The 16,602-nt window shown below is 39.3% G+C and overlaps 2 protein-coding genes across 4 annotated transcripts in view; both read right to left on the minus strand.

Moving 5' to 3' along the window:
- The window catches only part of rpa1 (replication protein A1), a 32,240-nt gene extending 20,272 nt beyond the window's left edge, over positions 1-11,968 (minus strand). The window contains exons 1-11 of one of the 2 annotated variants that reach the window (XM_086261914.1): positions 11,688-11,968; positions 11,305-11,352; positions 8,515-8,593; positions 8,123-8,231; positions 7,888-7,976; positions 7,665-7,739; positions 5,764-5,878; positions 4,346-4,448; positions 4,137-4,205; positions 3,612-3,804; positions 1,428-1,564 (exon numbers count right to left, since the gene is read on the minus strand). In XM_086261914.1, the coding sequence (XP_086118040.1) occupies positions 1,428-1,564; positions 3,612-3,804; positions 4,137-4,205; positions 4,346-4,448; positions 5,764-5,878; positions 7,665-7,739; positions 7,888-7,976; positions 8,123-8,231; positions 8,515-8,593; positions 11,305-11,352; positions 11,688-11,717 (1,047 nt within the window). In that variant the 5' untranslated portion in view covers positions 11,718-11,968. Of the gene's footprint in view, positions 1-1,427; positions 1,565-3,611; positions 3,805-4,136; positions 4,206-4,345; positions 4,449-5,763; positions 5,882-7,664; positions 7,740-7,887; positions 7,977-8,122; positions 8,232-8,514; positions 8,594-11,304; positions 11,353-11,687 lie in introns of both variants that reach the window. The other variant, XM_086261913.1, reaches the window with a different exon arrangement.
- A 696-nt stretch (positions 11,969-12,664) lies between these two features.
- Positions 12,665-16,332, minus strand: serpinf2b (serpin peptidase inhibitor, clade F (alpha-2 antiplasmin, pigment epithelium derived factor), member 2b). Of its 2 annotated transcripts, XM_086261915.1 has the most exons (10): positions 16,040-16,332; positions 15,619-15,716; positions 15,344-15,412; positions 15,185-15,244; positions 14,758-15,058; positions 14,431-14,574; positions 14,129-14,317; positions 13,830-13,972; positions 13,524-13,728; positions 12,665-13,371 (listed from the first exon to the last, which is right to left on the minus strand). In XM_086261915.1, exons 3-10 carry the CDS (start codon positions 15,395-15,397, stop codon positions 13,019-13,021), a joined length of 1,449 nt encoding a protein of 482 aa, XP_086118041.1. In that variant the 5' UTR covers positions 15,398-15,412; positions 15,619-15,716; positions 16,040-16,332; the 3' UTR covers positions 12,665-13,018. The 2 variants fall into 2 exon arrangements, with proteins under 2 accessions (XP_086118041.1, XP_086118042.1); XM_086261916.1 differs by lacking the exon at positions 15,619-15,716.
- Between the last annotated feature and the right edge of the window lie 270 nt (positions 16,333-16,602).

The raw sequence follows: 16,602 nt of genomic DNA on the forward strand, positions 1-16,602 counted from the left end.
TATTTTAGCAAGACTAGGCTAAAACACACTGCAGATATTACAACAGCATGGCTTCATAGCAGAAAAAGGTTGGTGTTGAGCTGGCCTGCCTGCAATACACATATTTCACCAACTGAAAACATTTGAAGCATCATAAAACGAAAAGTACAACAAAGAAGACCCAGGACTGTCAAGCAGCTAGAGTCCTATATTAGACAAACACGGGACAATGATTCTCTCCCAAAGGTCCAACAGCTGGTCTCAGTTCTGAGACTGTGGTGTTGTTAAAAAAAAGAAAGGACACTACACAGTGGTAAACATGGCCCTGTGTCAAGATGTTGAGTTATACTGATGCTATCAAATTCAAAATGACTCCCCCCCCCCCCCACCTAATCTATCAGTTTGAACATTTGATTATGAGACTTGCATATAATTTTATGTATGTTTTTAATCTACATTTTACACAGCACCCCCACTTTATATTTTTATCGTTTTGGTTATGTGGTTTCATTTTGGATTCAATTAGTTTTGCCATAACTTTAAATTGTTTTTGCCTTAAAACTAGAAACTAAGGATTACAAGAGGTCTGATTTCCCCCAGTAGTGGCAGCAGCAGGGTAAAAAAAAAAAGTAAATAAATAAAAATCAAATGTCAAACATATTTTGCCTTCTAACAAGATAAAACTATAAACACACTTGCTGTTCAGCTCATAAAACCAAAGAAAGAAGAGCAGCGCAACAGTAAAGCTTTCATATATTGGGGGAAATATTTCCAACACTTGATTTTTGGCAAATCTATTGTTCTTTATAAACTATACATCTTGTGCAGTTCTCTGAATCCCTCTGGAGAAAGTGTAAATGTCGAACAAATACAGGGAACACTGCTTCTTGTCTGGAGGAAAAGAATTGGTGGTGAACTCAGCGCAGTCCCTCTGAGCCACAGGTAAAAATCAACTGCAAGAGCACGCTTACTTTATCACACAGTGACAGGAAATGTAGTCAATAACTTCAAATCTATCGCCTTCTATCACGCAACACGCACACTGTTAAATCAGTGCTCAGAGCTGTTCACCTGTGACCACCGAGTGCACTGAAGAACCTTTTTCATTCAACGCCTTTCTGACATAATTCTAACCAAAAACTAAGGATTAAAAGCTGCACACAAGGATGATTTAGCGTAGGCATTTGCTTTACAAGTCACTGGGCTCTAGCTTTAGACCAGTATCTATCATTTACACCAACTACTTTTATCCCTCCTACGTAGAATAAAACCATCTGCTTAAATTTAGTTCAGGTAATAATTAATTTTTGGAAAGAAAATTGTTCTGAGAAGAAAGCTTTAACATGTTGATGCACTGAAAACCTGTTAATGACTTTCACCACTTATTTGAAAAGTCTAGACACACGTTCCATTACACATTTTGTACTTTTTGTCAAGTCCATACTCACTTCCTCTCCCCACAGTGTGACAGTCACCACCTTCCCAGACATATCCATCAGACTGAGTGTTCTCTTAGACACTTCACGGTTGGACTTGGTTGTCAGGCGGGATATGTCGTCCACACTCTTGCACACTCCAATTACATCTGAAAAAAGGATATACAAAGCAGAGAGCATTTGTTTTTCTATTCCGCATCCTTGTGATTCACAGCCTACAGCAGAGTTACAAGTATCTAGCACAAAACACAAAAACAACAACACACAAACAAATAAATACTGTGTCTGATTTGTTTTTTTCCCCATACACAATTACATCCACACACATGTCATTCCATGTCCCACAGCTTACGGCACAAATTGGCAGTTGGCGATTCATTCAAGACGTCAGAGGCCAGCACGCCAGGAACTTGCATCCATAATATTGGAGAGAAATCAGTAAAGGGCTTTAACTGACTAACGCAATCAAGCACAGTAAACCGGCATCTCCATCAGCAGTCATTTTTAAACTCCAACTCTGAGCCACCGAGGATTTTAAACACATTTAACCACTACAAAACTTCTTGATGCTACCTAGCAGGCAGAAGAGAGGTTACTCAAAAAGCAATTTCCATTGAAAGAATTACAAGCCAGCTTCTTATTACAGCCTCACTTTACCTATGACAGCAGGTTCTCATTTTCTTACCATAGGGCCCAAAGTCAATCTGCACTACAGGCCATTACTGTCATCAGGTTTATTAATACCACTTTTATCTGTCTGCTCGTATAGTGTAATTACCTCAACCTCCCAGCATATCCAGTTCGACTTTCCAATTCAGACTTTATTCTCACCTTATGATCACTTATTATTGGGCGCTCGGGAACGCCTCTGTTGGAGCTGGGCTCAGAACACCGGCTGGTTGATTTGTGCTTTTTGTAATACACAGTAGTTAAGAGAAATGTAATGCGTTTAGGCCTCATAGTCACCTGCAGTTTGGTGAACAGTTTGCTCACCGATTGAAAATTACATTATCGCTCCCCTGTGCACTGCGTTATGCAATTCTGCTCTATTGTTCCGGTTACATAAGGCAACATCAGAATTAATGTCTCATGAAATAGATTGGGGAAACATGGCTACCATTTAAAAATATCATCCTCCTAAAGTACTGCGGTATAAGGGGGTGTAAAATGTCAATCGCAACGATTTAGATATGCCCATTCTGAATAATCAAGCTTATACCAAATGGTTCCCCAATATCAAAAATCAAATGATTTAAAAATAATGTAAAAAATTATTGCATGTGTTCTTAGAAACATGCTCTCTTTCATGACAGGTGTAGCAAGCTGTATGCAATATTTTGTACTTTAAGATGAAAAATGTCAGCATAGTGTAGGATTTCTTTTCAGAATTAATTTTAGCCAGTTGAGACTTTCCGAAATCTTTTAATGAAAAAAAAAATCCTGATGTACCTTTACGATTTTTTGCTGCACTGATTATTGTGCTTCTCTTAATTACCGACTGCTTGATTGCGCAGCCAATTCCTAGGTGAGGTTGTGTCTCTCTCTGTCACAAACCATTTGTCTGATGAAAGTCTTGCACCAATACAAATTAATTCATTGCATGTTAGATTATGTCTCCAACGTCTGAGGTACTCAGACACACATGACACACCTCTCTCATGTGATAGATGTCCAGTTTTTTTTTTCTCTGTACTTTTTGGGGAACATGTTGGAAGGATTAAGAGGCTTTAATGAAATGAATGGATATTGTCTGACGAGAAGACTTGGTGAACAGATCGGCCTTTGCCATATATTTATGAGGACTACAGGCTAAATTTTTATGTTTATACAGCCCGTCTTCTTAACAGTATTGCACTTTGAGAGTTTCAACCTGCCAGCTTCACTCACTGGACTTTGCAAATACCCACAAACACACTGACAAATAAAAACATAAACTGTCACAAGTCTAATTTTCAGCAGGAAAACCAGACTTGAGTTTTTTGCTGATAATATTTCAGGAATATGCAAAGGCACTTTTGATTTCTTTTTCACACAAAGTGCCATTTATTTGCAGTTAAAGGCTGCAGGCTGTTTATCAGTTCACCTCTCAAAATAAACTGTGCGAACAAAAGAAAGAACTGACACAGTTATGTGGGACCTTAAAGACACATGCTGGGTTCAGAAATTCCTGTCTAGATTGTTACTTCTACTCCTTACCAACAATAGCATCTTTGTCTCTGTTCTCCAGGTCACCGATAGAGACAAAGTCACATTGCACCATGGGAACGTCACAGCTGTCCTCACAGGGGATAATGGTGGACTCGCCATTGAGTGTCATCTCATAGTCATTCTTTACTGATGTGTACTGCTTGTTGGCGAGCTTAAGGGAGCCCTTGGAGATGTAGTAGACCTGGCCCACACAGATGGATGAACCACATGTTAATCAGAGATCTGGGTAGCATTTCACCTGACTGAATGGTGCAAACAAGATAGGACTTCAGGCAGTCAGTGGGAGGGGGAGAGGTGATCAACAAAGGCTGGCAGATGATCATAAGCAGCTTATTGTATGGGTACAGTGCAGCCAGATGACTCATTCATAGTCTCTGTGGTTTTAACTCACAAAGTACTGGCAGCTGTTGATAGCACAATCTACAGCCAAATCAGTCTTTGACGGCGCAGTAAAAGGCGGTTTTGGCATAATAATTAGGACATATTGAATCATTATCTGAAGGAACATCTCACCTTGCCAGCCTCAATAAGACTGTAGAACTTGTCCACTTCTTGGTTGAAACCAGTCACTCGTATCTCTCCCTGTGGAAAAATATAAATATTTAATTTAAAACAAAAAAACATATGTCCAAATGGTTTCTAAATCAGGAGATGTTTGGTGGGGTTTTTTTTTTTTTTTTTTTAAACACAAAAATTAACAGTCAGAGTACAAATACACTTACACTCTCATCAACAATCTCCATGGAGAATAGCTTGCCATCCCCCCGAGAGTTGCTCCACGTACGAATGGAGCTCTTGTTGGTCACACGAGCGCGGATCGTCCACCTATTACAAAATAAAAAATAAAAATCTGAGCTTATCATTTCTGCATTCTTCATTTTTCGGGCACCTTATGAGCCCAGATGTCAGCTCCACACACATGTAGGGATTCATGCACTTGGTATTGTGACCTTTTAAACATCTGCCCCCTAGAAGACCTTTGCATAAATATCACTGAGCAACAACATCATTAAACCCGTTTAATTTACTTGCTTCTTTTGCAACAGGTTTTTCACAGACATTTTGATTACCATTTAGAAAGAAAATAACAGATGTACTTTAATTAGCCTAATATTAAGTTAATTGTGCCAGCAGTATGAGCTCTGCACTGGCATTCCTCTGTAAGATTTGGTCGATGGTTAGTAGTGCCTGTGTTGGTTGTTGGAAAGGCTTGTGCAGTCTAACATGCATACATTCATATTGGGTTGTAGTCTCCTTGATCCATTTTAAGACTGAAACTGACCTTCCAAAAAGTTTTCCAAACACGTGTTCCATGCAACACTGTCGTTACACTGTAGAGCCTGACCAAGTCTTGGCTATTTGACATTTGCGTGTCACAGAATTGTGAACCTTAGAGTCATAATTACTTCCATCAGTCATGGCACCACAGCTGAAGCGATCAGCGAGAAGGGCCCCAGGATATGTCCAGAGTTTCCACCAATCACCATCGACACCCACGGCAAGTCCCCCTTCGTACCGAGCCCCGCAAAGCCACCCCTCAGATCCCATCCTTATTCCAAAGTTATGGATCTGGAATTCCATTGTCAGTATAGTGGTACAGTGGTTAGCACTGCTGCCCCAGGGCAGCGAGGGTCCTGGGTATAAATTCAAGGAAACTGCATGTTCTTCTGTTCAAGTGGATTCTTTCCGGTTACACAGTCCAAAGAGTGTGATAAACACGGGTTTGGCTATTTTAAATTGGCCACCAATAACTATGATAATTAAGGACTGAATTAAGGATTGAAATGTAATTGTAGTTTATACCTTCTACTTTATTTAGGGTTTAGCAAAAATACTGCAATAATGTTTAGGAATTATCGGGTTCAAAATTACTGGATTAATGACTCAAAAGCAGTTTTAGTGCCAGCTGTTCCCTGGTTTTCTGCTATTTCTTGACAAACAGCATCTCCCAAGTATTAATTTTGCATTTCCTAACTGCACTGACAAACAGCTGGCTTAATGATGGCCTCCTTTCCTCACATGAATACTTCTTTGGTTGACATTCAGTTTTTTTGCCATATGTACACAATGCCTTTTTGCTGACCCAGAAATATCAAATATATAGCATTTAGAGATTAACGTGACTGGCAACAATACTTACTTGGACTGGTAGGGGTTGAGGCTTGCAATGGGCACAACTTTGGAGCTTCCCCCTGGAGTATTTGGCATAACAGATGGAGCTTTCTTCCCAAAGTCTCTGTTTAAACCTCTGTTCACTGCTGAGGGAATGAGGAGAAAAATAAATGATCAATGAAGAGCAGTGATGAAGAGTCATGAGAGAGGCACATTATTCAGAGACAAATTACAAAAAGAAACCATCCAGTTTCTTTGGATTGCAATTGCTTGATCACTGTAACTACCTCGTATCATGAGAAAGAAGTCCATCCCACCAAAACCCAACAAAAACAACCCATTGACTTAAAAGTACATTTACCATCACTGACTCTTGAAACTAGCAAGCAGGAACAACTCAAAGAGGAAACAAAAATCCTGTCAAGCCAAGTTGTTGGCGATGTGTGATCCAGCATTTTGGTGAGAAGGATGATTCACATTTCACAGAATCAGGGCAGAGTGTGAAATGCTATAACAAACTGGAGCTGCTCTTCCCCCGGAGAGCGGTGCTGCCTGACTTTGAGATTTTCCGTTTGAACAAGCGCTGCACATTTGATTTGTGTGCGTCTCACGCGGAGGATTAGAGTTCAAAGTGTCCACTTAAGTCCTCCCGCGTTGCCAACCACTGCACTTCTGGTAATTAAGCCCCCAGATCAAGCAGCACACAGAGAAATGAACAATGACTGTGCTGATGAGGAGGGTGGTTGCCACAACCTCAATTCCCACACGGCAGATTAGAGGGATGAATACCTGCTATGACACACTGGAAGACAGCAAAACCCTTATGATAGCTGGACTGCACACCTCACCTGGTCCAAGTTGTCCGCTATGCTGTGATATACTGCTCATCTCTGACATGATCAAGTGACAGTGTTTCAAAAGCAAATTCAATACTTCATTCATCTCTTTCACACTCTCCTGCGAGCCTGTGTTGCTGCGTGTTTGTTCAGTAGCGCTTTCAGTCAAAGGAAGATAAACATGGTGATTGACACACGCAGGCACAATCAGCTCTCCATCTAGACAAGCTCAAGTAGCTGTTGAATTTCATGATGCTACACAGTAACATGAAACAAGACAGTTGGAAGATGTGTGTCAATAATAGGACATTTGAGGCAGCTAAAAAGAAAAATATTTCACAATGGGGTTGTCAAAATTACTCAAGTCCCATAAATCTGTGGGTCACCCAGAATACCACAAAGCAACAGAAAAATGCTACCACCTGGTGGTCCTTTATGTACTACATGCTCACAGTGTGTTTTTCTGTTCCCATATACAACCTCCAGAGCTGAAAATTGAAGTAAACATGGAAAAAGTTGAAGTTCCTCCAGGTGCCACTTGAGGCTGGTCACAAAACTGAGTCAAGTTTAAATGCCCAATTTTGCAGCATTAAAAAAAGAAAAGAAAAAAATCCTATGCAGCACTCTACCTCCTGAGCTACGCCCTAGCCCTCGTACAAAAAAAGATTTTGATCACAAGGAAAGTCTCCCCATTTACAACAACTCTGAATGGGATTTTTTTTTTTTTTTACATAACTCAACCACCTGGACAGTTGTATTAGGGGTAACACCACACTGATTGGCAGGTGTACCAACACAGGCTGCTTTCCAGCGTTTTTTTAGTCCCTTCCTTGACACTAATGAGCCAGTGTGTGTCTGCGAGTTGCACTTAGTTTATGAATGCCGCGTGCTCACTAAACTAGTATTAGCTGATACATTAAAAATCTCACCCTTTCATCCACATAAAGGTAACTTCTGACAGTGTTAAACCTTCAAAATGTAGAATCCAAAGCCAATGGGTGATGTCACAATGACCCCCCCACACACACACACAAATCTTAAGATTTCATTAATTTGAATTCATTTTCAAGATTAAAATAAACCTTTCACTCACCTTCATTTCTGTTCTGTGGCTGCAGCGGGGGTCGGTTTTCAGGGACAGGAGCTGACTGTGGGCCTTTACTTTGCCCTGTAAGAAAGACCTGACATTAGTGTTACCCTGCAGTAACAGTATGACCCATTATGTGTGACTAATGCATCTCTAAATTAGTCCCACTTCATAAGCGTATTCACTGAGCACTGCTGTAATATTAATGAAGTATATTTCAAAGACTTACCCTCAGTGTAAGGAGTAGGGTCTCCTATTCTACCGGCAACATCTTTTGCCGGCTTAATGACATCAATTTCCAAAATGATTACTACTCTTCTGTAATGAGACATGTCCATTAACAACAGAAAACAGCCCTCTGCTCCGTATTTATTCATATTTAAGTGTTTTTAAGGCCTGCTTGCTTCCATTAAGTCGAGAACGTTAAAAAAAAAAAAAAAGAAATGTGCAGAAAATGTGTATACCGTCCATCCTTCAGTATATTGGTCACGTGTCTCTTCAGATTACAGATGCAGTTTGGGGCCAGTATGTTTTCCTCAGCCATATGGTTCAGCTGGGTGGAGAGCATGAATGCTGCAGATGGTTTAAGAGAGGAAAGTCAGACAAGAGTGACCCAGGTTCCCCCTACTTAAGAGCCTCTTGAGAGCAATAGCTTCGTCTTTAACCCCATGCAAGTAGTCAATTTAGTAGAACATCTTTTAAAAAAGCCAGTTAAAATGGAATTTCATGTAAGAGATTTGTCAGAGAAAACTCGTGACTCTCAATAATTTAGAACAGATGGTTAGAATGGGTACATGAACATGTTTAAAACTTCAATGCAAAATACATCAGTGAATAAACTTAATAAAAACCTCACATGACAGAGTGTGCCTTCCATCACTCATCATCACCCGAAAGCGAGAAGGACCAGTTCCTCCATCAAGCTTGCGAATATTCTGAAAAACAATATATGATTAAAACTGTTCAATAAATAAAATTTAAAAAAAGACAAAAAAAAAAAAACAAAAAAAAACACATTTTTTGACCAATATTGTGTCCCTTATGTAAACTTACACATTCTGTGATTGCATTATTTAAAGTATAGAGGATATTTAGTTATTGCCTATGGGCCTGTACTCCTTATTCCCAGCTGCTTTCACAGTGAGATGGATTCAGTAAGGATGATTTTCCTGTAGTCTTTCCTCTTAAGTAAAGTCACTGCTCAGAGAGAGGTTTTAACTAAGAAACTAGCCTTTTGAAGTCTTATAGTGATTTGTTAGACATGCCCCTTAAGAGGGGTCAGTCCCTAAAAAAATTTAACCAAATCTTTTACCATTTTTAAACATGTTTGAGCCCTCATAACATAACCGCAGGAAAGTATGTGTTCAGGGGGAACTGTCAAGGGCCATCAAAACAAGTAATAAGATATGAACTGAAATACCTCAGTTTGATATTTAGATTTTTATAAATTCAGTAAAAAGGACTGCCACAAGTTGAACGTGGAATGAATCGACAAACTCCCAACAGAGCATCCAACCGTGTGACTTGATTATTTACTTTTTCAGTAAATAATCGGAAAACAGACAGAAAATCCAGTGTCCCATTGTTTGTTTGTGCTCCTGTCACAGGCAATAACAGTCGAACCGACAGCAGTTTTTAATAGAGCTTTTCAGCCCTGTACATATATTTAGCTACTAAGTTAAGAGGGCTCAAAACTGACGCAAAATCTCGACCCCACACACTACACATACTTTCAGGGACAGAAACCAGCTTTAACCCTTAGATGCACATGTGGGGTCAAAAATGACCCCAGGGGTTGTTTTTCTTCAAAATCTTTAAAATGCAAAGTTGTAATATATTCATATTCCAGGTATTCCTCATAAAACATGTTTGTAACATGAGGCCATTTGCATTTTTATTTATTTTTTCATTAATTTTAGAAAAATGCAGTTTTTGTATCACTACCCCACTCTTCCACAAGCGGGGTCAAAAATGACCCCAAGCAGTTCCTGTGGAATCTTCTGTGAAACTTTCATTCTTAGCAACTCTGACTGACCCACTTACACTTCTGATGGATCAAGAATTAATTTTTACACAGTAACATACGTGATTAATAGTAAGGGCTGCGCATAAGTGGTCCGCAGGTGCGCATTCGCTGTCAAAATAAAAGTATTCCCGGAAATTCAGAGAATAGGCGCTTGTTTTGTTGTGGAAAAACACCAAAGTAATTGCCTACGGAGCTTGCTTTTTCGACATCTTTAAGAGTTCTGAACAAATGTCTGTCCTCCTCCAGAACATCTTATGTTCGCAAACGCGCATTCCAACTTCTTATCTGGTTCTGCAAATGCGCACCTGCGGACCATTTATGTGCAGCGCTGTTTATAGTTTCCTGTGCATTTCAAACATTGTCCTTTCTGATGTTTTTTTTTTTTTTTTTTAAATATTTAAAGTAGCATGGCTGCTATGAGGCCAGCTAGGATCCCTGTGGACCTACAAATGATCCAGGACAGATGGGATGAAGAGCCCATCAGAGGCACTGACTCAGAATCTGACATCTCAGATGTAGAGGACCCAGACTACTGTCCCCCCCACTTAACAAGGCCAGTCAGATACAGGAGCCCTCTGATGAGTCCTCTGAAGAGCAAATGGATATTGAGTCTAACAGAATGAGCCCCTCTTACTGGTCTAGCCACAATATTCTGAATTAGTCGGCCAGGGCTTGCAGTTGGGTTTAGTACTGTCTCCCCAATAGATGCGTGGAAGATGTTCATGTCTGATAATATAATAGAAGAGGTGCTGTCACACACAAACATGGAGGCACGAAGAGTAGCCACAGACAGGGGAAAAGAGTGGAAAAATATAATCAAACATAAGCTCCGGCCTTCATTTGATTGACCATTTTTGCAGGAAGTGAGAAGAACTGGGATGTACCAGTCGGTGTGCTTTTTGGGAGTCCTCTGCATAACCCATTGTACAAGGCCACTATATCAATTCAAAGATTTAAAGATATTTGACGTTTCTTGCACTTTGATGACAAGAGGACCAGAGCCTACCGACTGAAAACAAACCATATGGCAGCTTTCAGCTACATATGGGGCCTGTTCCTGGTCAACTGCAGGCAGAAATTTATTCTCAGTGATTGTGTTACAGTGGCTGAACAACTTGTGCCTTTCAGAGGGAAGGCCCAGCTTCTGCAGTATATGCCGAGCAAGCATACACAAGTGATACAAAAACTGCCATTTCTTAAAATTTATGAAAAAATAAATAAAAATGTAAAGGGCCTCATGTCACAAACATGTTTTATGAGGAATACCTCAAATATGAAAATATTACAACTCTTCGTTTTAAAGATTTTGAAGAATAACAACCGAGTTTATAGCAAAATGCATTGTTTCTATTTGGGGTCATTTTTGACCCCACTCGTGGAAGAGTGTAGGTACTGGTAAGTTGTGCATCCAAGGGTTAAGTTAAAAACGTGCAGGCCTCCATTAAAAAAAAAAAAAAGTTAGGCGGGGACTACGGATTGATTTTTCATGGAATGACCTAGAACTAATCCAGCTTTGTTTTGCAGAATTCATCCCATCTCATTTAAATATATGTGGTTGTGTTGAGTAATATTAAATATACATTTTCAAAAAAATAAATAATTAAATAAGTTGCTACTCACCACCAACTGAAGCACTGCGTCGCTGACACCGGTGCCATTTGAAAGAGCCTATAAATACGTTCAGATAATAAATTCTACATTTAATATAACTATTGTCGAAAACAAAACCACCCTTTCCCTCCTTAACTTTAACACATTTTGCTACAATCACAGTTTTTAGAAGACAAAAACGTAAATAACCGCTAATGTCAAATTAAGCTACCGTCGAACAACGTTCGCAGTTCTGATTACAGCGGATGCAAAAATATGCAAACAAACGTACGATAGCGAACAACTCCACCTAAACAAAGACACCATTAAGTAGACGGCGCCAATTTACATTGAGCTTCTACAGCTTGCAGTATTAAACGGCGTAATATTTATGCTGTAAAAATATACCATACCTCTATTGTTCCCTCCGAGAGTTTCGTCATGGCTGACAAAGGGTGATTTTAGCTACCACAACAAAAGAAAAATATCTGAAAGTTTTAACAAGACAGAACCTCAGTACTACTAGCACTGACAGTAAGCAACAAAATTATGACCGTGGCGCCAACAGCTTGTAACAACCCGCCAAGGCGCGTATGCGCAGCCACGACTTCCGTTTCCGTTTACAGATCTGCGTTCAGTTTAGCCTTTCTAAACATCGTGCATCTGCGTGTCTTGGTTATACTGAAAACTGATCAGAGATCAGCTTCGCTAAAGTCACCGCCAACAATGACGTGACGTCAGGCGGGTTTCATGGTGCCTTCCCATTTATAGGAAACTGGGATTCTTCAGACTTTACCGTAACATTTTTTGTAAGATACAAAGAAATCCCTTAAGGAACATAGATTTGATATGTTAATATTTTTATTTGCCAAATAAAAAAAAAAAAAAAAAAAAAAACGAACTGTAATGTTAACTGAACATCTGCTTCTTTTCTTTGCATTTAGGAAGATCTGTCCGTTAAGTCTTTTTCATAACAATCACAAAAAGGAAAATGGTGAGGTAGAAGATACCACTTCATTACCTGAAAAGAAGAGGCAAAGACAATTATCCACAGCAAGCAATTGCTGAGACAATATATGTAAGAATACTCCCTACCACTGTTTGCGTCATTACATTTTCCCAGTTTTAGAAATGCAACAACTTACAACAACCCTTTTCTTTTAAAGATATGTCATTTTGAAAACAGAATGAAGGTTTTCACCACAACTTCACCTACTTCTAAGCTGCATGGTGAAAAACAAGGATCTGGAAAAAGTCAGCGTTTCGGTCTGTAGCCAGGGTCATCCACAGGCCGAAACGCGCTGGTCAAGTAATAAAGTTGTAGTCTTAGTGTTGCTGAAGCTTCGACCTGTTTTCACGATGTGTCACAATGAAACTCATAAGCATGACGTGTGATTCAAATCAGTTCAGTTTATTGAGTCATTACATCAAACCATCCAATACACATACTGATTCATACTGACACTAACCAATTTACTTTGTGTTGAGATCAAAATGTATGTGCCATCAAATTGAAATAGGCTCAGTATAAGCAACAATGACCATACTTTTTTTGTTTAATTATTATTTTTGACAAGGACATCTCATCTAATAGCAACTATATTATTTTAAAGGAATACTCAAGTTTTGGGCTCCCCATTTTGTTCACAGAATCAGTTTTCACAAATATTTTGATTGAGTTAACTAATAGTCTTTCCTGTACTGGTCTGAGTTTCTCTGGAAGAGCTGTAAAGGGTTTTAGTCCTTACTTAGGTGGGCCTCCAAATTGGGCCCCATCATTCTTGTCAATGGGAAATCCCACTTTATCCTTGCTTCCAAATTCCCCTTTCTGTAGGACAGGAGCTCCGGGATTGGGGTTGTTGATTACACCCATAAAAATCGGTATTTTAGTTACATCATGCATAAGTGCAAAGAAGAAGGGTTGGCTGAGATGGAAAACTGGATTGGATGCCCTTGAAATAACCACAGTAGTAGCTGCAGCTGCCTCTGCACCATCCTCATTTATCTCCATGCTGGACTTATGCATTACACTGGACACCAGCAGAGGGCCATCTGAAATCTCAGCCAAGTTGGGAGAAGAAAATATCTCACCAAGGCCTAACAAAGAGCACAGAGTATAAGGTCAGTTCATGGGTTAAATGTCGCTACCTTTATCTCACACAAAGTCCAGTAGTTTCATCAAGCAATAATGTAATGTATAAGTCATGAATTATAAATGTAACACTAAGTTCACAGAAAACAGGTCTTACCCAATTTGATAAAGACATCTTTTAACTCTTGTCCATACTCTAGTTTGAATTTGGGGACTTTTACTTGAACTGCCCTCTCTTTGGGCAGTCGATTATAAAGGTTAGAGACATCGATCTTTGCAGCAAGTGAAGAGATATTTGTCTGCAAAGACATAGGCACGACCACCAACAAACTCATAGACTTCAGGAATGGGAAGCTTGCTACCTGCACAAAGAAAAAGAATGGCGCTTTAGTAAAATGGAGGGTATCCAAGGAATTTAATTTTCTCTTCAAACATTTGAGGTTTGAAAATATTTTTGTTTTACCTGAGCCTCCAGTTCATGATCAATGAAGAAACTCAAGGGATGTTTGGCATCTTCCATTACCTCTACATCAACCATGTGCTGTTCATCGAGATAGAACACACCTCTGGAGGTAAAGCGGGGGTCAAATCGAGCTTTCCACTCTCCTGTGGGAGCAAAGGAGGGAGGATCTCGGTTTGAGATAGCAGCAAAATGTAAAACACTTCGGAACAGTCGATTTCATTCGGGATTAGAGAGGAAACAGTATCTTATAAAATGGGCAGAATTTTACAAATACAGTGGCATTTAAAAATCTCACTCACCTTTGAAATGGACGGCATTAATGAGCACGAGAAGCAGATTGGGAGGTAAAGCAGAAAGGAAGTCATCTATCTTTCCTTGAGTTGCGTTCTCTACCCATGTGTTTATTTGCTCCAGATTCTCCAAGATTGCTGGTTCCGAGCGATAAAAGCGATGAGACTCATTGACAAATACTTCCTTTGGCTTAAACCCTAAAAACATAAACATCCCGACTTTATTTCTCCTAAATACTCTCAGATCATCTTTAAGGTGTAACGAGAAAAATTGTTTTAAAATTTAAAGACACAATCTTCTCAGTCATAACCTTCACGCAGAAAGATACGTGTGGCAATGTGTAGATCACTGTTTTTTAGCTGCATCAAGATACTATGCAGAGACTGGTGGTAGCAGGGGAGAGTGTTTTCATGAAGATGATGCATCAGCAGTTCCCTCGTCTCATTTACAGCACCTGTAAAAAGAGAAAAAAAAGAGGGGTACAATTACTGGATGAGAAATATGGTGTTCTCTAGACAACAATAAACTAGGGTAAGTTGCTGACACAATTCATCAGATGTGGTAACACCATATAAAAATAACAACTTGCTTAGATAAAATATGATGCAGTAAAAGCACATTAACAAGACATGCATACCTAAAGCCAGCTGGGAAAGGCCTAGAGATATGCTTAAAGGAGATATGATAATATTTGGCTGCTCTGGCGTCATCTCCAGGTTCTGCAGCAGCTGCACACCCATTTTCTGAATGGCAGCAGCAACAATTTCCTTGGAATGTGGGCTTCTGCCAAGAGACAGACAACCCCCATCATCTTCTTCTGTCGACGAGGCTCCAGTGGGCCCACTACTTGTTGTAGGTGGTTGATAGGATGTTGTAATTATAGAGGCTTCTGTAGTACCAGCAGATTCTGGCTGTGCTGTACTGCTGTGTCCTGTTTCCTATAGACACACATCAGAATTCCAAAGCTTATTATTTTCCAAGTTGTTAATTTAGGAGTCCAGAACCATGACCACGGAAAAACAAAAAGAAAGAAAAAAAAACAGCAAAAGCGTTTTGACTCTAACCTCCTCTGGTTTTGTAAGAGGCACCAGCGAGACTGGTTGATTTTCTTCCACCTCAGCATTCTGTTGAGCACAAAGATAATATAGATTAACAATCGGCACAGGACGTAATCATCCAGTATAATCTTAACAGTGATTTTTTGAGATCTTTAAGAGGTTTACAGTGGCTCCTTGGCTACAGAGATAGATCAACAGGAGTGTCAGGCAGAGGTCCATTTCCTCACAATGCAACTGTGAAAGAGAAAATTAGGTTAACGGCAAAATTCTATATCCTGCTTAGATTTTATGGATCGACACAATTACCTTTCATGCTCACTGCAATTTAGCATGCTATGCGATAAAAATGAGTATGCCTCTGAAAGCACCATATTCATTCTTCCAGCTAATAGTTACAAGCTATTGAAAAAAGAAAGACATTAAGACACAACATTCCTCACCTTTATTTAGAATTACTTTGATGGATTGTCTGAAAGAATTGAGCACTTTCACTCTACTTAGTTGCGCTCACTTTCAAAGGAAATCCCCAGAAATGTGCCTAAAACACATGTGGATTTCAACCATAAATTGTGTACTTTCAAGTATTATTCAAGTTGCCAAAGCACATTATAATAGAGCAGATTAATCTCTAAATAATTATTTGCTTTACAAATATTTTGAAAACCATTTGTACTGTGGAATTTAAACATGGTATGGAAATCTAAGTCAAATGTCAAAAAGGCATTAACTCGGATTGCAACATTACCTCCCTTGCAGACCTTATACATGAAAAATGTTAAAACAGTGATATTTTGTGTAACCATTTAAGTCTTTAAAGTATTCAAATGTGCAGGAGTGTTTAAATATGTGAGTATGTCTTACCTTATATTTAAATTAGAAAAAAAACTTGCTGGCTTGTCCAAAAAAAGAGCAACTAAGTGCGGCGCATGTCAGGATTCCTGGGAGTAAGAGATTGGCATTTGCTCAGCAAACAGTTAAATATCAACTTAGATTGATTGGGGCCTCATTTAAGCCACTATTTGTTTGTAAATGTAGCTCTGGAAACTCTTGCAGGGTTAAATGTTGAAGCTAAACACGAGCAGCTATTTAGCACGTCAGTGGGGAGGTGATAATTTCATGACGCATTTAAATCCAAAGGAAACACGGCAACTTATTGCAAAGGTCTGATTAATCCATCTTTGTGTCAGTAAACAAATACAAGTGGCTTATTTCAAAGTAATACATTTGATGTCAGAGAACACACCCCCACATTTCCCAGAAGCCCTGGATTTAATCCATAATTAACTTAAGATCTCAGGCAGCAAAACCAGAGGCTTCGGTTAACAAATCACTGTTTTGTGTTGTGACCAATAATACCCTTTAGATTCTCAAAGAAATATATATATAAAAAAAGAAACTCATTTGTTGGACTTGGTCACATTTTA

This window comes from Aulonocara sp. 'chitande type north' Nkhata Bay, linkage group LG14 (genome assembly GCF_057382095.1).
Source record: "Aulonocara sp. 'chitande type north' Nkhata Bay isolate Kocher_YH1m ecotype deep benthic linkage group LG14, A_spYH_male_GT1.1, whole genome shotgun sequence".
Lineage (NCBI taxonomy): Eukaryota > Metazoa > Chordata > Actinopteri > Cichliformes > Cichlidae > Aulonocara > Aulonocara sp. 'chitande type north' Nkhata Bay.

Coding starts and splice junctions, on each gene's coding strand:
- serpinf2b (XM_086261916.1), bottom strand. CDS start 15,397: ATGGACCTCTGCCTGACACTCCTGTTGATCTATCTCTGTAGCCAAGGA. Junction 14,575..14,757: donor CCTTTCCCAGCTGGCTTTAG/GTATGCATGTCT, acceptor CTCTTTTTACAG/GTGCTGTAAATGAGACGAGG. Junction 14,318..14,430: donor ACGTATCTTTCTGCGTGAAG/GTTATGACTGAG, acceptor TTATGTTTTTAG/GGTTTAAGCCAAAGGAAGTA.